The sequence below is a fragment of the Bufo gargarizans genome, chromosome 2, assembly GCF_014858855.1.
Source record: "Bufo gargarizans isolate SCDJY-AF-19 chromosome 2, ASM1485885v1, whole genome shotgun sequence".
Classification (NCBI taxonomy): domain Eukaryota; kingdom Metazoa; phylum Chordata; class Amphibia; order Anura; family Bufonidae; genus Bufo; species Bufo gargarizans.
In genome coordinates this window covers 231,515,941-231,538,809 of record NC_058081.1, presented here as the reverse complement: position 1 = coordinate 231,538,809, position 22,869 = coordinate 231,515,941, and the positions used below count along the sequence as shown (strand labels likewise).

The 22,869-nt window shown below is 44.0% G+C and overlaps 1 protein-coding gene across 1 annotated transcript in view; it reads right to left on the bottom strand.

The window, feature by feature from the left end:
• ELAPOR2 (endosome-lysosome associated apoptosis and autophagy regulator family member 2) overlaps positions 1–22,869 on the bottom strand; it is a 103,835-nt gene that overhangs the window by 19,007 nt on the left and 61,959 nt on the right. The window contains exons 11-16 of the mRNA XM_044280110.1: positions 18,543–18,633; positions 17,772–17,868; positions 10,949–11,086; positions 8,055–8,318; positions 4,557–4,730; positions 1,577–1,766 (exon numbers count right to left, since the gene is read on the bottom strand). Coding sequence (XP_044136045.1) covers positions 1,577–1,766; positions 4,557–4,730; positions 8,055–8,318; positions 10,949–11,086; positions 17,772–17,868; positions 18,543–18,633 — 954 coding nt within the window. The remainder of the gene's footprint in view (positions 1–1,576; positions 1,767–4,556; positions 4,731–8,054; positions 8,319–10,948; positions 11,087–17,771; positions 17,869–18,542; positions 18,634–22,869) is intronic.

The window sequence follows — 22,869 nt, the reverse complement described above, 5'->3', positions numbered from 1 at the left end:
ATACACCTCTAGTGGTCAGTGTCAGCTCCTAAGGTTACAGGAGGTGAAGAGCTAATGCCCTGATAACCAAAGAGTAAGATTTCTATAATTTCTTATCTATAGCTAGACATTAGGACTTTTTATTATATAATATAAGCACACTTAAAGTCATATCGTAACTAAGCATCCATCTTATTCAGAACATAGCAAACTATCTGTTGAATTCATGTCCAGCTAGGATCACAAGTGACCGTGCATCAATGTTCAGGAACCAAAGTAGCAGTATGTTTTTTATATTTCAGTAACCTATGTGGATATGAAACTACACTGTGTGCACAATTATTAGGTGAGTGTTTGGACCATATCATTATTTTTATGCATATTTTCCAACTCCAGGCTGTATAAACTTGAATGCTTATTGGATTAAAGCATAACAGGTGATGTGTATTTGTGTAGTGAGGGAGGGAGTGACCTAAGAAGGTCAAGACCCTATATCAAGGAGTGCATAATTATTAGACAGCTTGTTTTTGTCTAGCAAAATGGGTCAAAAAAGAGATTTAACTGACTCTGAAATATAGATTTGAGAAGAATCAAATATGAAGCAACCAGGAACCTATTATCCTTCAGTGCTGTCATATTCCGGAACTGCAACCTCCTTGGAGCACCTGGAAGTACAAGGTGTTCAGTGGTGTTCAGAGATGACCAAGGTAAAGTCGGAAACCCAACCACTATGTAACAACGGCTGCTGTGCGCCGCTGTTCCCCTGCTTACCACCACAGTGGTGATCTGTGGCCAGAGCTTCACCGCTGCAGCTCTGGGCTCTGTTTGTGTAGGTGCTGTGGTTCTGAGGAAACTCTCCACAGTTTCATCTCAGCCCTGGCCACAGCATGCTTGCTGCTCATTTTTTGCAGCACTTCCTTAAGGGCCGGTGCGCGTCACTTCCTGGGTTTTATGGGTTAGGCCATGTGACCTCGCTGACGTATCCTAGCCCTCCTGCGCATATATAAGTGGCTCAGCCCCCTTCCCAGATGCCTCAGTGTGAAGGCCCTTGTGCCCTGCTTAGGTTCCTGATAACCACTTGTGTTCCTGTGTTCCTGACTCGTACCTGTGTTCCTGGATTCTGTTACTCGTCTGATCCCTGCCAGCTTGCCTTGACTCTCCTGCTGCCGATCTGGATTGCCTGACCTGTACCTGTGCCGCCTGCCCTGACTTTTTGCCTGTCTGTCTATACCTGTGCACTGTTGCTCCTGGTAACGACTCCGGATGCCTGACTACCCCTGTACTTCTGGTACCTTTCTCAGGTACCTCCTGGTCCGCCTGGAACAGCTGCCTTGTGTACCTATCCTCCTCAAGAGGTAGCGACCTGGAGTTCCTCTCTGGAAAGTCTATCCCCACCATCAGGGGTATTGTGAAGAATCGAGGGGTTCACTTAGACAATGCCCTTAGAGGAGGTAGGACACGTGGCACAGTGGGTTCACACCCGCTGGTTCGTGACACACCACTGTTCAAGACACATAAGTTGAAACATCATAGATCCGTACACTTCATTTTAATGCTGTATGGAGACCTGTAATATGTGGTTTCACATCTGTGTTACCTAGAAAAGCATCGGCCAAGCTGACAGACTGAGATGACAGCGCTGTGCGGAAGCCTTTGCTGTCTGATGGAATGATGGTGGACTGACAAACAAAGGTCTTCACATAATTAGACACGTCTTCTGCTTCTGCTTCCATCTCTTTTGTCGTGACGTCAGTAATGTTGTCAGTACACAATGCCATCTTTTTCCCCTAAGATAAAGACAGATTTACCATAAATGAAATTTGTTTCACCAACTTCTTTTATGAATCTACTGCTTCTACTACTTCAATTTAGAATCCGAACCAAATATCACAGAGCAAGGCATGTCAGATGGTTTTATTTAAAGCAATGTTAGTATGCATTTTCTTACGACTGATTTATATACTAGTGCTCAGTACTTTACGTCAGTGTATCCTCTCAGCTAATTAAAACATTTTCTTTCTATTAACCCTCAGATGTTTTTGGAACAGTACTGCAGTAACAAACAAGGCCTAGTGATATGCAATCACTTTATGAGATGAGAACAACCCTCTAAAGACACCAGCTTTTTTAGAATGCATACAGTCGCAACTTTAAAAGGAACCTTCCCTGCTTGCAGCAAATACAGTCCGACACACTGAAATCTGCCATTTGTCACTTATCTGCTAAAGTAAAGTCGCTTCTGAAAACTTACAGTTTCCTACCGGCAGTCCAAGCTGGAGAAGAAGCACCCACTGCCAGAAAAGAACCTGGCTTATTAATGAGTTCCCTCTCCCCTCGCCCACCCACTGATCACTGGAAGTTCTCTGAGGTTTTCTTCCTAGGAGGAAATGATCAATCACTGGCGGAAGGCGGGGAGACAGGGAGCTCATGAATAAGCTGGACTCTTCTCTGGCATGTGCTGCCAATATTAAAGAGGACCTGTCACTGCTCCTGACATGCCTGTTTTAATAGCTTCATGCATTCCCCATGTAATAATAATTCTGGAGCACCTATTCTTATGGCTCTATGTTGTGCCATTCGTGTGTTATTTCTACTAGAAGTTAGCACAAAAATTATCCGAGCACTGAAACAGTTCAGGCTATGAAGACACTCCAAATTTGCAGGTAGACAATGGGCCCCTGTAGCAGGAGGGGGGAGTATGCTAATTTAAAATGTAACTTTTAATGAGATCAATGATATCAGAATAATAAAACTCACAACACATAATAGACATACATACATATAGACAACCAAATGAATGGTGCCTGGCAAAAATCTGTTCCGTCCGGGGAGACGCGAACAGTCTTACCAGGCCCTTTGTAGGTAGTGGGAGAGGTCCTTGAATACAGGAGGCAGGAGATACTTGGATCATGCCATGCGGGGATGGGTGCATTCACTGAGGAGCCGCGTAGATGGAGTACTGGAGTAATTCCTGTATAGCCCTAACAAAGTGAAGGGGGCTATTGTACTTCTACCTATCTACACGGAGCACTCGCCTTAGAAAAGGCGACCCCGTCCGGTAGCCTGTCCCTATGATGGACCTAGCCCTAAAACTACAGAAGTTATGCCAGTGAATGGAATATAGAGTTGCTTCCAATGGTCCCCCGACATGGCACGTTTCTGTCCGTGACTCTTCAGGGAGAGACTGCAGGAAGGTAAAATATATAGAGCCGCAGGTAACTACTCTGGGACTGAATACACACTGGAAAGGAAAATAAGCCACAAGGCTTGTACTCTGCTATCCTGGGGTGGGATGCAGTGTTGCACAGGAGGGGTAGTCCTGAGCGAGACGGTCCGGAGGATACTGTGGTCCCTAGCATATGAAACCCTTCTGGTTAGGGATGACAGAGCATAAACCAGACTACTAGAAGTTAGGAATGAAATGCTAGCAGTCTGCAGTAAGGGTACAGAGGGGAGGTAACCAGTTGGGGGGGGGGGTACCTACCCAGCCTAAAAATGGCAGCACTGATTGGATAGAGTGAGTCTGTGCAGGTACACCCCCCCCCCCCAACTGGTTGCCACCCCTCTGTACCCTTACTGCAGACTGCTAGCAATTCATTCCTAACTTCTAGTAGAAATAATAAAGGAATGGCACAACATAGGGCCATAAGAATAGATATTACAGAATTATTATTACATAGGGAATGCATGAAGCTATTAAAACAGACATGTCACGATCGGTGACAGGTCCTCTTTAAACATCAATGACTTTTCTTTAGCAAATAAGTGACAGACGGCTGATTTCAGCGTGTATAATGTTACTTTATGCTACCCCTCACGACCGGAACTGCTGATCTACATACATCAGGGATAGATATCCTTTTTCCAGACTCTTCCAAAAGGGCAAGTTCATTATTACTATGTCTGCTTGACAAAGAACATTACAACTTCTGAAATGTCACAATTTTATTCTCATTGGGCGCTGAGGAATCAATAACGGGCCTATGAGTGCTATCTCTCATTAAAGGGGTGTTCCCACCATTGAATGTTATTTTAATATAATTTAGCATGAAAAATTAGTTAATTTTGTTAGTTATTTTCTGTAACAAAACTCCTCCAGTTGTTAGACATTGTCTTAATTTCATCATAATGATGCCCCCTTTGTGTTTGTATCTAATAGGTCTAGCCAAGAAGCGGCCGGACATAAACCACGTGTTGTAATTTTACTCCGGCCGCCTCTCGGCATGTTTGCCGTGCTACGGCGGACCTCTGGCCCGCACCCATTATAGTGAATGGGGCCAGAGCAGACTTCTACCAGCACGGTGGACTTGCGGTAGCACGAATCCGTCAGGTTGTTCCCCCGCCGGAACAGCCTGCCGGAAAAGGCTACCCCAAGTGTGAAAGTAGCCTAATGTAATTTATAGTGTAATAAAATGTAATGATGCAGAATAACGAATGAAACATAAAGATGTGAGGGCTGAACTCCTCACATGTAGTCTTCTGATACCTATTGGAATATTGCGGATTATGCATTTTATCCTTTCTATCTCGCACACATGACAACACCCCACCTTCTCTTATAAAGCCTGGGAACTTACTTCATTTCCACACAAACTTATGTTGAAAACATGAAAGTATTTTGTTCCTTTGGAAGTAAAGCTGGGTCCATTAATGAGAGTTCCCACGCTGCTGAGATTGTGAAAGTCGTACGTCAAGCTCTGGTTTTCATGCATATAGGAGAAGTTGCAGTTACTGTAACAGGCTGAGTGATCCTGAAAATTAAAATATAGATTTTTTGGTTAGCAAGCCATGTTTTTAATTCTCCATAAAGAAGATCCAGAGCAAGCTACTTTTCAAGCAGTGAGCAAAATATTTATTGGGTTAAATTAGGTGACAGAAAGACATATTAATACAAATTCTAATCCTTCCAGCATGTGGTAATGAAATCCATATGATGACGTTTCTATCTAACATTTTTGAGTCATGTCCTGTATGTGGGAAGATAAGCATGTGTGGCAGCTGGCGCTCTAGAGTGCTGGAGGAATAGGCGCTGAAGGAATCTGGTCTGTGGGACTATAAGCTCTGGAGGAATCAGTATGGAACCCTTGTCGGCAGCACCTTCACAGTTTGCTGTGCGGTTCCACCTGTGCCGGAGACCATGTTATTCCAGTATATAAAGTTAATCTATTAATTACAGGGCAAATTATGAAAACTATGTAACTATGCTAACATGCTGTGACTAATATGTGCATGCTGGAATTTATTGGTGGCAGTGGAACCTCTGCATAAGGGAGAGAGCACTGTGCGGGGTGGAGAGAATGATGACCTTTCCATCCTCCCAGTTGCTGCACTCCTCCCGATCTCAGTGAGATCGTGAAAACTCAAATCCAATGGTATATTCTAACCCCCAGGCGTTCCCATGGTAATAGGGACGCTTGCCTGGGGGTTAGAATATACAGGGCCACACCGCTCACAGGAGAACATTTATAAACTAATCAGTAACTTTAACTTTAATCATTGCTGATCTCTTTATTGGATTCCTTACTCTGTCTTAGCTCCGGTAACAGCAGGCAGTGAGGGCGGGCGGCGCTCGCTCACTGACATCACGCGCCTGCACCGCCTAATGGGAGGAGCAGGCGCGTAACGTCAGTAAGTGAGGGGAGGGGGATCTGTGGATGGCACTGATTAGGGAAGGGGGGTCTGTGGATGGCACTGTTTAGGGAAGGGGGATCTGTGGATGGCACTGTTTAGGGGAGGGGGATCTGTGGATGGCACTGTTTAGGGGAGGGGGATCTGTGGATGGCACTGTTTAGGGGAGGGAGATCTGTGGATGGCACTGTTAAGGGGAGGGAGATCTGTGGATGGCACTGTTTAGGGGAGGGGGATCTGTGGATGGCACTGTTTAGGGGAGGGTACGCCCCGGGTGCCACTCTCAGGGGGTGCTAGACTCCAGACGCAATGAGCGCTTCCACCATTCAGCCTGTCGCCTGGAAATCTGCATAAGATCCGCCCACACAGTGCTGGAGAGGATATAGGACTGTGAGCTTTTTGTTTTGTTTTTTAACACAGAGGGGGCACAATGGGCATGTCTACTATGGAGGGGGTACAATGGGCATTTCTACTCTGGAGGGGGCACAATGGGCATTTCTACTCTGGAGGGGGCACAATGGCCATTTCTACTCTGGAGGGGGCACAATGGCCATTTCTACTCTGGAGGGGGCACAATGGCCATTTCTACTCTGGAGGGGGCAGAATGGGCATTTCTACTCTTGTGGGGGCAAATGGGCATTTCTACTCTTGTGGGGGCACAATGGGCATTTCTACTCTTGTGGGGGCACAATGGGCATTTCTACCCTGGAGAGGGCACAGAGGGCATTGCTAATGTGAAGGGGGCATAATGGGCATTTCTACTATAGAGGGGGCACAATGGATATTTCTATTCTGGAGGGGGCACAATGGACATTTCTAATCTGGAGGGGGCACAATGGATATTTTTACTATGGAGGGGGCACAATGGGCATTTCTACTCTGGAGGGGGCTCAATGGACATTTCTACTCTGGAGGGGGCACAATTGACATTTCTACTCTGGAGGGGGCACAATAGGCATTTCTACTTTGGAGGGGGCACAGAGGGCATTTCTACTCTTGAGGGGCAAAGAGGGCATTGCTAATTTGAAGGAGGCACAGTGCACACAGGGCATTATTACTGTGAAGGGGGCACAATTGGCATTACTAACACAGAGGGCATTACTACTATTAAGGGGGCACAATGGTGATTTCTACTATGGAGGGGGAACAGAGGGCATTATTACTGTGAAGGGGGCACAATGGGCATTACTATTATTAAGGGGGCACAATGGGCATTATTACTGTGAAAGGGGGTACAATGGTCACTAACTATTACTGTGAAGGGGGTACAATGGTATTTTCTATTATTAAGGTGCATTATTACTGTGAATGAGGCACAATGGGGATTATTACTATGAAAGGTAAACAATGGGGATTATTACTGTGAAGGGGGCACAGTGGGGATTACTACTGTGAAGGGGGCAAGATGGGGATTACTACTGTGAAGGGGGCACAATGGGGATTACTACTGTGAAGGGAGCACAATGGGGATTATTACTGTGAATGGGGCACAATGGGGATTATTACTGTGAAGGGGCACAAAGAGGGCATTACAAATGTGAATGGGCACAGATAGGGTATAACTACTGTGAAGGGGGCACAATAAAGGGATAAGTACTTTAAGGGGGCACAATGTGGGCATAACTACTGTTAGGGGGCACACATCTGTACAAAACTACTGTGAAGGTTGTACAATGAGGGCAATACTACTGTGAGGGGGTACAATTGGGGGGGGGGGGGTGCATTTGTTAAGGAGAAGAACAACATTTTCAGAAGCAGAGCCTCACATGTAACCAGTTTCTTCCTTCTGTGTTCTCAGCATCTGTTCTAAGTCAAGTGTTTTACAATGTCAGTATTTTCCAACACTGTATGTCAGTATAATGTCAATATTTGCCAACCTGTAACCTCCACTAATTTCAACATACCCTAAAAGGCTATGTACACCTTCTGAAGATTTTTTTTTTTTTATGATTGCATTTTAGTCATTTTTGGCTAAAACTCATTTATGCATTTGGCCTTTCTATCACAAAGGGCTAACAGTTTTTCTAACTGTATGACTAATATTTAAATAAACCTTGTCTCTAAACTACTTAGCGGTCATAAATACATAGTTAAGCCACATTCTTATCAGTAAGAGCTATAATGAGTGTTTATAAGGTCAGAGAGCAGAGATAAGGAGTCCATCTGCTCCCCAAATGACAAAAAGACCGGAAATCCAGAGGCTGCTACTAGAGCATCTAAGCTCTGCACAGAAAAAAGAGCTCCATATTTTTTTAATAAAGACCAATTGAAAAAAATGACTTTTTTTTGCTCAAAATAAGTACAATGCAATAATAAAAGAAAATTGCCCCCAAAGATGTACATAGAGTTTAATGCCAATAGACGGTAATGCTTTTCAGAACTTTTAGTGGCTGACAGAAAATTGTTTTCACAAAATAAATATACAGTAAATCCAATAAAAGAATTACCTTATTGCTTCTGCTTGCAGGACCACATGGGATGCACGCCTCTTTTCCATTGACTTGATGAGGGGATAAGTATGTGTTAGGTGGACATTCCTTACATGAGCTGCTCTCCTTCTCAATATAGTGACCAGCAGGACAAGGAACACAGGAAGATCCAAACTGCGGAGACCCCATGGCACAGACATGGCAGCTCGATGAGACTCCATCAATAACATTGGTGGCAGTTATTGAATAGATCTTTACAACATCATTTACGTAAAGTCGGCTCTGAAAGAAAGCAGAGGTTCAGTACAAAGATATTGTTCCGCTTCCCCTAGTATGTGTATAAATCAGAATACAGTAATGTAATCCCCCGCCCTTTGTTTCACTGCAATATTACCAATTTGCATACATTAAACGTGATCAATGACCTTTCAAGTGCAGGGAGACAATCTTATTAAGAGTTTATTATGGCTTTGCCTGCACAAACAAGCAGAAAAAACTATTCTCATTACTTCTAAAGATAGCAGAGCAAATGAATCTCGCACAATGCAACACATGTATGCAGGCGTTTATAAGATAGCTTATTACATAAATTTGTCTTTGCTACTGAGAATTGATCTCGGGGAATTAAAGAGTCATTTTCTATCATTTCTGTGCAAAAAGAAAAGAGTAAATCAATTTGCAATCATTGCATTAAACGGTTTCCATTTATATTAGCAGATGACCAATGTAAAGCGTTTACTGCTAATATATGACACTTCTGCATATACATAATGAACACAGTTAGACCATCGGTGGAACATTGTAAAATTATTTGTGTTATCATTTTTTGCTCCAAATGCAGACTGTGGCTGCATAGCAGGATCTTGGTGTGTGCGCTTACACACATCCATATATGCTGCTATATGGGCACAATACATTAAAGGGGTTGTCTGACTTCGGAAAATGGCTTTTATCATGTAGAGAAAGTTAATACAAGGCACTTCCTAAAGTATTGTGATTGTCCATATTGCTTCCTTTGCTGGCTGGATTCATTTTTCCATGACATTATACACTGCTCGTTTCCATGGTTACGCCCACCCTGCAATCCATCAGTGGTGGTCGTGCTTGCACACTATAGGAAAAAGCATAGACTTCTCTGGTGGCCGGGACCATGGAAGCACATATAGGCTGGTGCTTTTTCCTATAGAGTGCAAGCGCGGCCACTGTTGATGGATTGCAGGTTGGTCGCAACCATGGAAATTACAGTGTATAATATGATGGAAAAATGAATCCAGCCAGGAAAGGAGGCAATATGGATAATAGTACAATAGTAAGAGCCATGTGTTAACTTCCTGTATATAATAAATGCCATTTGCTGAAGCGAGACAACCCCTTTAATCCCTATGTTCTAAATAATAAATTAATGATTTATGTTCAGTTAAGAGTAATAGGTGGGATAATTTTTTGGGATTTTTTTCTGAAATACTGACCAATTTACCGCCTTATCTAAGGGCAGTATCTACTGGTGACAAATCCCTTAGTCCACTTTTTCAATTTTTGAAATGTCATAGGGACATATCAGAAATGTTTATCGGCAGGGGTCCCAGCTTTGAGACCCCGACCAATCACTAGAATGAGGGTTCAGAAGCACTCAGCAGAGTGTAGCTTCTCCTCACTGCTGAGCACAAGACTGTAGATGAACTCAATAGATATATCCATTTTTTTTTTTTTAAGTGCAGCTAGTCTATAAGTGACCCAGCTACTTTGCTAAAATCTTGTACTGAACAGTGCCGGAGTTGTATACAGAGGGCATGAGGACCTGGCTCTCCCCGCTGCTAATTTACATAAGCAAAGCCAGGGGAAAGCAGAGCTGTTCAGTATAAGCTTTTGGCAAAATGGCTGGGTGAATTAAAGAAAGTGACCTAACGTTTTGCAAATGGCTCCATCCCTAGTTTATTCTGCTCTTGGTTAGGACAGTATAGAACTGAGGACAGATTCTCTTTAAAAAATAACTCTCATTTCAAAAACCTTTTGACGTGTTTTTTAAAGAGACTTTCTATGAGCCCATTAAAATACTGAATCATTTCCCATAAAACTATAAATCAATCTGCTTAGCTCCATAAAACATGCTGCCTGCAGATTGTACTGCATTTCCATGGTAACAGGTTTCCTCTAAGGTTTTAACAAACTTGTTATTTCTTTCATACTTTTACAATGATCAGTGATTTGTGTGTCTCTAAGGTTTTAGAAGGAAGACCATAAAGTAGAAGCAGGGACTCAATGCAATGTCAGTGATGGTAAATGGCTATTTGGGATGGGGAGAATATGGGGTAAAAACCTCCTCACTGTGGTCTTACCCCTTCCTTGGCGCTCCTGTTTTGCCTTTTTAGATTGTCTACACCCTGCTGTACATTACACAGACAGATGGCAGACAAAAGTCAGTGCACTCAAAGAAAGGGATCTACAGCTCCAGCATCTCCACAAAATTAGAGTGCCAGAAGAAGTCATGTCCTGCTGTGACCACTCCTGGGCTATTAACCATGAAAACCATCAGAGAAGACATGTGTGCTTTTGTGTTTCAATGTATTTTGTACGTGTGTGTATTTTTGTGTACGTATGTGTATGCAATGCAATTGTGTCCCTATTCATGACCCTCTCCCTTTGAAAAATGTATTATTCATAATACAATAATCAGGAAACTTGGAAGATCTCAACCCTTCATGTATGGCTATAAGGTGTTCCAACAAAGTAATAAAGGGGTTGTCCAGCCCCCAATATTGACTACAATATGAACTATTCTCAAGATAGGTCATCAATACTTGGTCCCGGGTGTCAGACTGCTGCTGATCAGATATTGATGACCTATCCTATATTAGGGGCTGGACAACCCTTTTAAGTAGGTGCTCATCAACTGGTCACTGTATAAAACTTACATCTTGAGCTTGATTGGTCCTCTGAAACGCCCAGGTAAACATGTACGTTGCGTTCTTAGATACAATGTGAGTGTAGGACTGCTTGTCTCTGTTTCCTCCCCATGACTCCACCACACTAGTAGTCTTTCTGTTAATATCCTGTAGGGGTAAAAGATTACCATTAATAAGACTGAGAAATCAAAGCATTGTTTAGCTTGTTAGGTTTACTTAAACCAGCTACTAAAATGTGATGTAATACAGAAAGGCTGCACATACATATAGGTCAATCTAAACATGGTAAATGATAGGTGCATGGGAAAACTGGCTGCGGTTCAGTTATGTACTAGAAAAGAGACATCAAGTGTGCCATATCTACATGTAGTTTGTCCCCCAATTTTTTGTCCACTCAGTTTTTCTCACTTTTTTTCATTAGCGAAAAGATTTTATAGACATAAAAACGTAAGGTTGAAATATACTAATTATGAAGAAGGGATACATCAGACACAGCTATTTCCTGTCTTGGCCATGACTTCTGTCTAATACTAGCAACGAAAAGGTAGGTCACAGCACTGATATATTTATGTGGTCTCATAGAAGGAGAAATTGAATGGCAAGAAAATCACCATATCCTGGTTAATATGACAGGGCAAAATGGACTGATCAGTGAAAGTGTATTCTACAAACCAGGTTTCGTAAATTATTGTGGTGATTCAAGTTGAAATACTTTTCCAAAATTATTTTGTGAGGAGAAAGAAAACTTTAGATTTAGGGGAACATTTATTAACACTGGTGTTTTAGACGCTGGTCTTAAAAAAAAACTATACCCGGCTGTGGATCCGCTGGAGTTATGACGAGCCGCCGGCCTCTTCATAACTTCTGCACATCCACCGCCGCTTCGAAATGAAGGAAACCTTCCTTGCTGTCTTACATTTAGACTATTTTCCACGCCAGTCCCCTTTCCTGTCCACTTTTTTAGACCTAGCGTGAGCAGGAAGAAGTCGTAGATTGCAGTGCAAAGGACCTTTGCGCCACAATCTGCACCAGAAATAGACCTAATTTAGGCATATTTCTGTTTCATAAATTACCCCCTTAGGGTATGTCCACATGGGGCATAAACTCTGTGGAGTAGGCATAGTAGGTTTAAAATGCAGCATATCTGAGTTTTACAGTACCCACAATGTGGAGGAGCTTTAAAGAAATCTCACCTTCATGCTGCAGAAAACAAATCTGGAGAAAAAAGGGGCCCAGCAGTGCGGTCTGCAGCATGTCGATTTATGCTTTTGATTTACACACAGGGTAAAATCTGCATAAAAATGTGCAGTCTTTGTGTGGTCCCATCATTGAAGTTAACCCTTAACCTTTGGATCTACTTGTAAGGGAGCCTCTCAGCAGTTTTGACCTTGTGTAGTAGGGGCCTGGTTGAAGTGATCACTACTAGATCTCTGGAGCAGAGCAGGGGTTGTAAAGGAGATCTTAGAGCAGAGAAGGGGTTGTAAAGGAGATCTCAGAGCAGAGAAGGGGTTGTAAAGGAGATCTCAGAGCAGAGTAGGGGTTGTGAAGGAGATCTCAGAGCAGAGCAGGGGTTGCGAAGGAGATCTCTGGAGCAGAGAAGGGGTTGTGAAAAAGATCTCAGAGCAGAGTAGGGGTTGTAAAGGAGATCTCAGAGCAGAGTAGGGGTGGTGAAGGGGATCTCAGAGCAGAGAAGGGGTTGTGAAGGAGATCTCAGAGCAGAGCAGCAGTTGTGAAAGAGATCTCAGAGCAGAGCAGGGGTTGTGAAGGAGATCTCTGGAGCAGAGAAGGGGTTGTAAAGGAGATCTCAGAGCAGAGTAGGGGTGGGGAAGGAGATCTCTGGAGCAGAGAAGGGGTTGTGAAGGAGATCTCTAGAGCAGAGCAGGGGTTGTGAAGGAGATCTCTAGAGCAGGGGATTTGAAGGAGATCTCAGAGCAGAGTAGGGGTTGTGAAGGAGATCTCAGAGCAGAGTAGGGGTTGTGAAGGAGATCTCAAAGCAGAGCAGCGGTTGTGAAGGAGATCTCAGAGCAGAGTAGGGGTTGTAAAGGAGATCTCAGAGCAGAGTAGGGGTAGTAAAGGAGATCTCAGAGCAGAGTAGGGGTGGGGAAGGAGATCTCTGGAGCAGAGAAGAGGCTGTGAAGGAGATCTCAGAGCAGAGTAGAGGTTGTAAAGGAGATCTCAGAGCAGAGTAGGGGTTGTAAAGAGATCTCAGAGCAGAGAAGGGGTTGTGAAGGAGATCTCAGAGCAGAGTAGAGGTTGTAAAGGAGATCTCAGAGCAGAGTAGGGGTTGTGAAGGAGATCTCTAGAGCACAGCAGGGGTTGTGAAGGAGATCTCTAGAGCAGAGCAGGGGTTTGGAAGGAGATCTCAGAGCAGAGTAGGGGTTGTGAAGGAGATCTCAGAGCAGAGAAGGGGTTGTAAAGGAGATCCCAGAGCAGAGTAGGGGTTGTGAAGGAGATCTCTGGAGCAGGGAAGGGGTTGTGAAAAAGATCTCAGAGCAGAGAAGGGGTTGTAAAGGAGATCTCAGAGCAGAGCAGGGGTTGTGAAGGAGATCTCTGGAGCAGAGAAGGGGTTGTGAAAAAAATCTCAGAGCAGAGTAGGGGTTGTAAAGGAGATCAGTGCAGTCTGGTCTGCAGCATGTCGATTTATGCTTTTGATTTACACACAGGGTAAAATCTGCATAAAAATGTGCAGTCTTTGTGTGGTCCCATCATTGAATTTAACCCTTAACCTTTGGATCTACTTGTAAGGGAGCCTCTCAGCAGTTTTGACCTTGTGTAGTAGGGGCCTGGTTGAAGTGATCACTACTAGATCTCTGGAGCAGAGCAGGGGTTGTGAAGGAGATCTTAGAGCAGAGAAGGGGTTGTAAAGGAGATCTCAGAGCAGAGAAGGGGTTGTGAAGGAGATCTCAGAGCAGAGCAGGGGTTGTGAAGGAGATCTCTGGATCAGAGAAGGGGTTGTGAACAAGATCTCAGAGCAGAGTAGGGGTTGTAAAGGAGATCTCAGAGCAGAGTAGGGGTGGTGAAGGGGATCTCAGAGCAGAGAAGGGGTTGTGAAGGAGATCTCATAGCAGAGCAGCAGTTGTGAAGGAGATCTCAGAGCAGAGCAGGGGTGGGGAAGGAGATCTCTAGAGCAGAGAAGGGGTTGTAAAGGAGATCTCAGAGCAGAGTAGGGGTTGTAAAGGAGATCTCAGAGCAGAGTAGGGGTGGGGAAGGAGATCTCTGGAGCAGAGAAGGGGTTGTGAAGGAGATCTCAGAGCAGAGTAGAGGTTGTAAAGGAGATCTCAGAGCAGAGTAGGGGTTATGAAGGAGATCTCAGAGCAGAGGAGGGGTTGTGAAGGAGATCCCAGAGCAGAGGCAGGGGTTGTGAAGGAGATCTCAGAGCAGAGCAGGGGTTGTGAAGGAGATCTCTGGAGCAGAGAAGGGGTTTTGAAAAAGATCTCAGAGCAGAGTAGGGGTGGTGAAGGAGATCTCAGAGCAGAGTAGGGGTGGTGAAGGGGATCTCAGAGCAGAGAAGGGGTTGTGAAGGAGATCTCAGAGCAGAGCAGCGGTTGTGAAGGAGATCTCAGACCAGAGCAGGGGTTGAGAAGGAGATCTCTGGAGCAGAGAAGGGGTTGTAAAGGAGATCTCAGAGCAGAGTAGGGGTTGTAAAGGAGATCTCAGAGCAGAGTAGGGGTGGTGAAGGAGATCTCTGGAGCAGAGAAGGGGTTGTGAAGGAGATCTCAGAGCAGAGTAGGGGTTGTGAAGGAGATCTCTAGAGCAGAGCAGGGGTTGTGAAGGAGATCTCTAGAGCAGAGCAGGGGTTTTGAAGGAGATCTCAGAGCAGAGTAGGGGTTGTGAAGGAGATCTCAGAGCAGAGTAGGGGTTGTGAAGAAGATCTCAGAGCAGAGCAGCGGTTGTAAAGGAGATCTCAGAGCAGAGTAGGGGTTGTGAAGGAGATCTCAGAGCAGAGAAGGGGTTGTAAAGGAGATCCCAGAGCAGAGTAGGGGTTGTGAAGATCTCTGGAGCAGAGAAGGGGTTGTGAAAAAGATCGCAGAGTAGGGGTTGTGAAGAAGATCTCAGAGCAGCAGCGGTTGTAAAGGAGATCTCAGAGCAGAGTAGGGGTTGTGAAGGAGATCTCAGAGCAGAGCAGGGGTTGTGAAGGAGATCTCAGAGCAGAGTAGAGGTTGTAAAGGAGATCTCAGAGCAGAGTAGGGGTTGTGAAGGAGATCTCTAGAGCAGAGCAGGGGTTGTGAAGGAGATCTCTAGAGCAGAGCAGGGGTTGTGAAGGAGATCTCAGAGCAGAGTAGGGGTTATGAAGGAGATCTCAGAGCAGAGTAGGGGTTGTGAAGGAGATCTCAGAGCAGAGCAGGGGTTGTGAAGGAGATCTCTGGAGCAGAGAAGGGGTTGTGAAAAAGATCTCAGAGCAGAGTAGGGGTGGTTAAGGGGATCTCAGAGCAGAGCAGCAGTTGTGAAGGAGATCTCAGAGCAGAGCAGGGGTTGTGAAGGAGATCTCTGGAGCAGAGAAGGGGTTGTAAAGGAGATCTCAGAGCAGAGTAGGGGTTGTAAAGGAGATCTCAGAGCAGAGTAGGGGTGGGGAAGGAGATCTCAGAGCAGAGAAGGGGTTGTGAAGAAGATCTCAGAGCAGAGTAGAGGTTGTAAAGGAGATCTCAGAGCAGAGTAGGGGTTGTGAAGGAGATCTCTAGAGCAGAGCAGGGGTTGTGAAGGAGATCTCAGAGCAGAGCAGGGGTTGTGAAGGAGATCTCAGAGCAGAGTAGGGGTTATGAAGGAGATCTCAGAGCAGAGTAGGGGTTGTGAAGGAGCTCTCAGAGCAGAGAAGGGGTTGTAAAGGAGATCGCAGAGTAGGGGTTGGGAAGGAGATCTCAGAGCAGAGCAGGGGTTGTGAAGGAGATCTCTGGAGCAGAGAAGGGGTTGTGAAAAAGATCTCAGAGCAGAGTAGGGGTTGTAAAGGAGATCTCAGAGCAGAGAATGGGTTGTGAAGGAGATCTCAGAGCAGAGCAGTGGTTGTGAAGGAGATCTCAAAGCAGAGCAGGGGTTGTGAAGGAGATCTCTGGAGCAGAGAAGGGGTTGTAAAGGAGATCTCAGAGCAGAGTAGGGGTTGTAAAGGAGATCTCAGAGCAGAGTAGGGGTGGTGAAGGAGATCTCTGGAGCAGAGAAGGGGTTGTGAAGGAGATCTCTAGAGCAGAGAAGGGGTTTTGAAGGAGATCTCAGAGCAGAGTAGGGGTTGTGAAGGAGATCTCAGAGCAGAGTTGGGGTTGTGAAGAAGATCTCAGAGCAGAGCAGCGGTTGTAAAGGAGATCTCAGAGCAGAGTAGGGGTTGTGAAGGAGATCTCAAAGCAGAGCAGCGGTTGTGAAGGAGATCTCAGAGCAGAGTAGGGGTTATGAAGGAGATCTCAAAGCAGAGCAGCGGTTGTGAAGGAGATCTCAGAGCAGAGTAGGGGGTTGTGAAGGAGATCTCAGAGCAGAGTAGGGGTTGTGAAGGAGATCTCAGAGCAGAGTAGGGGTTGTGAAGGAGATCTCAGAGCAGAGCAGCGGTGGTAAAGGAGATCTCAGAGCAGAGTAGGGGTTGTGAAGGAGATCTCTAGAGCAGAGCAGGGGTTGTGAAGGAGATCTCTAGAGCAGAGCTGGGGTTGTGAAGGAGATCTCTAGAGCAGAGCAGGGGTTGTGAAGCAGCTCAAGCCAGAGATCAGAGAGCACTTCTGACAGAGGGACTGCCTATTGAGCACTGCAGAGGCAGTGAATGGTAAAATCAAATTGAATTTTCTGTCCTGAAATAAAAGCAAGGTGGGTAATTACAGCATAAGGCTATATGCACACGATAGTATGTGTTTTGTGGTCCGCAAATTACAGATCCGCAAAAAAAACGGACAAGAATAGGACATGTTATTTTTTTTTTTGCGGGGCTACGGAACGGACATACGGATGCGGATAGCACACTGTGTGCTGTCCGCATTTTTTGCGGACCCATTGAAATTAATAGGTGCGCATCCTATCCGCACAATAAAAACGGAACGGAAACAAAATAAGTTCATGTGCATGAGGCCTAATAAAATTAACCACTTTACTCTGGCTTCTACCTAGTGGTGTCAAACTCCCTTTTCAGAATAAACTTGGAAATAAATGCCATTTTCTCTGATATGTTACCTATGAATCATTCCTTCGAGTATATCTCTTGATATCCTGTATGTCTGGGGAAATTATACATTTGCCTTGAAGTTCCCAGACAGCACTAAATAACACCTCTACATGCATTCCTCACATTCTCTTTGCTACAAAGGTAAACCTACAGTTTAAATCACTGTCATAGGCCTCATGCACACGACCGTATTTTTTAACGTCCCGCAAAACATGGTTCCGTTGTACCGTGATCCGTGCCCGTTTTTTCTTCCGTGGGTCTGCCGTGATTTTTGAAGGATCCACGGACATGAAAAATGAAATAAAATTCTAAGTCAAGTTTGCCATTGAAATGATAGGAAAAAACGGACACGGATCACGGACACGGATGACAATCTTGGGTGCATCCGTGATTTTCACGGACCCATTGACTTGAATGGGCCCGTGAACCGTTGGCCGTGAAAAAAATAGGACAGGTCATATTTTTTTCACGGCCTAGAAACACGGATCACGGGCGCGGTGTAAAAACGGTGCACAAGCCGAGTTTTCAACGGCCCCATTGAAAGTCAATGGAGCCGCAGAAAAAAACGGAAAACGGCACAACGGCCACGGGTGCACACAACGGTCGTGTGCATGAGGCCATATGCTGTCATTGCATACTGATACCAATAAAGGTTAAACGAACCCCTAAAAAACACGCCATATTATACACAAAATTACTCACCGCCATAAAGTACAGGACACAGTCAGCAGAGCAAATGGTTTCAAACACAAAAGTGATCCTGCCAATTTCTGCACCATTTGCTCCAGATGTTGGAGGTCTGAAAATTGATAAAGATAGAAAATGTGGAATATCAGAATATATCGTCATTAGGGTCCATTCACACGTCCGTTTTTTCTTTCCTGATCTGTTCCGTTTTTTCAGGAACAGATCAGGACCAGATCTGGACCCATTCATTTTCAATGGGTCCTGGAAAAAATCGGACAGCACAATGTGTGCTGTCCGTTTCCGTTGTTCCGTTCCGCATGTCCGTTTAAATATAAAACATGTCCTATTCTTGTCCTGAAAAATCAGATCCTGGTACAATACAAAGTCAATGGATCCGCAAAAAACGGATGACATTCGGATGTCATTCCGTATGTCATCCGTTTTTTGCGGATTCCGTTCCTGGAAACACATAACAAATTTATTTTTTTTTTTTTTTTTTTTTTTTAAAAGAAATCCAAACAACTTTATTTGATTATTGAAATGTATACATGTTCCCGTTTTTTGCGGATCCGCAAAAAACGGATGACATACGGAAACATTTTCAGGAACAACGGATCCGCAAAAAACGGACCGTTTTTCAGGATGAAAAAAAACAGGACGTGTGAATGGACCCTTATAGTTGAATGTAGTTTTCAGCGGTTGTATTAATAAATACTTCACCAACAGCGGTTCTCTTACAAAATATGGAAAAACCTGCATTAAGATTTAAACAGTTTCATAGCTTACTTAAATCCTGGAACATGCAGATTTAGAAGCAAGTAATCATTGTCAGTTCCACCGGTTCCACTATGGACATGATCTCCAGCAACTTCCCAACCTGTACAATACATAATTTAGTGTACAGTGATTTAATGTGAACACAGAAACTAATTATAAGAAATAGAACTTTGGAACATGATAGATTGAGGAATAAGAAATTTAGGATTTGTTTTCGCTGACGGGTTAAAAAAAAAAGCTGCATCTGTCCAATACAAATAAATACGGTTTATAAAAGTCAATGCATATTCCACCAAAACAACCCCCTTTAGGCTGCTTTCACACTAGCGTTCGTCGGTCCGCTCGTGAGCTCCGTTTGAAGGAGCTCACGAGCGGACCCGAACGCAGCCGTCCAGCCCTGATGCAGTCTGAATGGAGCGGATCCGCTCAGACTGCATCAGTCTGGCGGCGTTCAGCCTCCGCTCCACTTGCCTCCGCACGGACAGGCGGACAGCTGAACGCTGCTTGCAGCGTTCGGGTGTCCGCCTGGCCGTGCGGAGGCGTGCGGATCCGTTCAGACTTACAATGTAAGTCAATGGGAACGGATCCGCTTGAAGATGTCACCATATGGCTCAATCTTCAAGCGGATCCGTCCCCCATTGACTTTACATTGAAAGTCTGAACGGATCCGCGCAGGCTACTTGCGCACTTGCGATTTTTTTTTAAGTTATTAATGCAGACGGATCCGTACTGAACGGAGCCTCCGTCTGCATTAATATGAGCGGATCCGTTCAGAACGGATCCGCCCGAACGCTAGTGTGAAAGTAGCCTTAGATGTATGAGGCAGATTATCAGTTACAGGAATGTGAAAGTTCACGTCTAAAATTTAAATAAAATTACAATGATCATCTGCACATACAGACGTGGACAAAATTGTTGGTACCCTTTGGTCAATGAAAGAAAAAGTCACAATGGTCACAGAAATAACTTTAATCTGACAAAAGTAATAATAAATTAAAATTCTATAAATGTTAACCAATGAAAGTCAGACATTGTTTTTCAACCATGCTTCAACAGAATTATGTAAAAAAATAAACTCATGAAACAGGCATGGACAAAAATGATGGTACCCCTAACTTAATATTTTGTTGCGCAACCTTTTGAGGCAATCACTGCAATCAAACGCTTCCTGTAACTGTCAATGAGACATCTGCACCTCTCAGCAGGTATTTTGGCCCACTCCTCATGAGCAAACTGCTCCAGTTGTGTCCGGTTTGAAGGGTGCCTTTTCCAGACTGCATGTTTCAGCTCCTTCCAAAGATGCTCAATAGGATTGAGGTCAGGGCTCATAGAAGGCCACTTTAGAATAGTCCAATTTTTTCCTCTTAGCCATTCTTGGGTGTTTTTAGCGGTGTGTTTTGGGTCATTGTCCTGTTGCAAGACCCATGACCTGCGACTGAGACCAAGCTTTCTGACACTGGCTAGTACATTTCTCTCTAGAATTCCTTGATAGTCTTGAGATTTCATTGTACCCTGCACAGATTCAAGACACCCTGTGCCAGACGCAGCAAAGCAGCCCCAGAACATAACAGAGCCTCCTCCATGTTTCACAGTAGGGACAGTGTTCTTTTCTTGATATGCTTCATTTTTTCGTCTGTGAACATACAGCTGATGTGCCTTGGCAAAAACTTCGATTTTTGTCTCATCTGTCCACAGGACATTCTCCCAGAAGCTTTGTGGCTTGTCAACATGTAGTTTGGCATATTCCAGTCTTGCTTTTTTATGATTCGTTTTCAACAATGGTGTCCTCCTTGGTCGTCTCCCATGTAGTCCACTTTGGCTCAAACAACGACGGATGGTGCGATCTGACACTGATGTTCCTTGAGCATGAAGTTCACCTTGAATCTCTTTAGAAGTCTTTCTAGGCTCTTTTGTTACCATTCGGATTATCCGTCTCTTAGATTTGTCATCAATTTTCCTCCTGCGGCCACGTCCAGGGAGGTTGGCTACAGTCCCATGGATCTTAAACTTATGAATAATATGTGCAACTGTACTCACAGGAACATCTAGTTGCTTGGAGATGGTCTTATAGCCTTTACCTTTAACATGCTTGTCTATAATTTTCTTTCTGATCTCTTGAGACAGCTCTTTCCTTTGCTTCCTCTGGTCCATGTCGAGTGTGGTACACACCATATCACCAAACAACACAGTGATTACCTGGAGCCATATATATAGGCCCAATGGCTGATTACAAGGTTGTAGACACCTGTGATGCTAATTAGTGGACACACCTTGAATTAACATGTCCCTTTGGTCACATTATGTTCTGTGTTTTCTAGGGGTACCATCATTTTTGTCCATGCCTGTTTCATGAGTTTATTTTTTTACATAATTCTGTTGAAGCATGGTTGAAAAACAATGTCTGACTTTCATTGGTTAACATTTATAGAATTTTAATTTATTATTACTTTTGTCAGATTAAAGTTATTTCTGTGACCATTGTGACTTTTTCTTTCATTGACCAAAGGGTACCAACAATTTTGTCCACGTCTGTACATGTTTTAGGGGGAAAAATGCATAACATAGATTGTCCAGCAGAGGGAGACATTCTATTAGAAAAGAGTTCTGGCAGTTAAATGTTACTTAGGACAGTTAAAAGGGTAGCACCATCAATTTTATTTTATCACATTTTAAAGGGTCTATGCAGTGGTATAATACTGATGACATCCTCAGGATAGGTCATCGATATCAGATCGGCGAGGGTGAGACTCCCAGCACCCACACCGATCAGATGTTTGAAGGAGTCAGGGCGCTGCATCCTTTTCAACATTTAACTGTATGCCATCGCCCTTGTAATGCAGTGTAACGGCAACTGCTCATGTATCTGATTGATAGGGCTACCTGCCGATCTAATATTGATGACCTAGATATCATTTTTTTAAGTCACTCCATGTATTCTAGTTCCTACCCTGGTTCTTTAGCCCTTAAAGAAGTCCATTTTTTTTTTTCTTAATTACTTAGTCCCCACTTCTCTGTTTGGGCTCCGTGGCTCCTGGACTGTCTTCACCGCACCTCCACTCCCTGCATGTAAACTTCCCTGCATGGACAGATCCCACACACCACTGCAGCCAAAGATTGGCCTCAGCAGTGACCAAGTGTCTCCAAGCAGTATGTCACTGCAGGGTCACGTACTTCTTGAGCACATGACACCACTGAGGCCAGTCACTGGCTGCGGCAGTACACATGACCTCATCCATGTATGAGATTTGCATGCGGGGACTGAAAGTCTAGTGAAGCCTGGAAGGCAGGAAATCCAAATGGAGATGAGGAGAGCAAGTAAGTCTAGCTCTCTTCACAGGTCCTGCTGGGTGGGGGGACATATAAAAAAAAATATCCCAGACAACCCCTTTAAGGATGCAGCCAGTTTTCAAGTTATTGTTTATTTTTCACATTTTGTTATATTTCCATGTACCAAACTGTGGGAGAGTTCTTTTTCTGCGGGGTGAGCTGTAGATTTATTGATGCAATTTTAGAGTATGTATGCCCTTTTGATCACTTTTTATTAATTTTTTTGGGGAAGCGTAGTGACCAAAAATGCGATTTGGCTATTTTTCTTTCTTTTTTTTCATTATGATGTTTACCATATGAGACACTACTTTTATATTTTCATAGTTCTGTTATTTTCAGATGTGGCAATACCAATTATGTATTTGTTTATTTATATTTGTAAAATTAGGAAAGGGGGGGGTGATATGAATTTTTTACTCTTGATATTTTTCTATTATTTTTTTAACTTTTTTTACATTTGTTTTTAGTTCTCCTAGAGAACATGTGATTGTTAAATCGATTAACAAGAGACTGCAATGGTAAACCATTGCATTCTATGGGAAAATTGCAGTTTTCCTATTATGCCCTGCTATAAGCAGAGCTCAATAGGAATTTTGTTATGGTAGGCCTAGCAGCCTTCACAAGGCTCTCAGCTACCATAGCAACTAAACGGCTAAAAATGTTTGCGATTGGTGTAATCACCAATCATGGACACTGTCAACAGGTGTGTGCTATACAATACAGGAATCACTGGCCAGTTATGTTGCCTGCTCAGCTCCTACGGGTACACCATATTTATAACTCTGTACAAGCATGGTGGATGTCACTGTGGAGTTAACTTTCTACTTTCTGTGGACTTTCTGCATAGCAAACAGCCTTGCTTTGCTTTTTCAGTCAGACCATTTACTTTAATCAGAGAGAGCACCCCCTGTAGTGACTCAATTAGAGCCTTACACATTACACTATTCAATGCAGTGCTCTTCTTTGGGATCTTTATCTAGGCCTATCAAGAGACAGCTACTATTATACC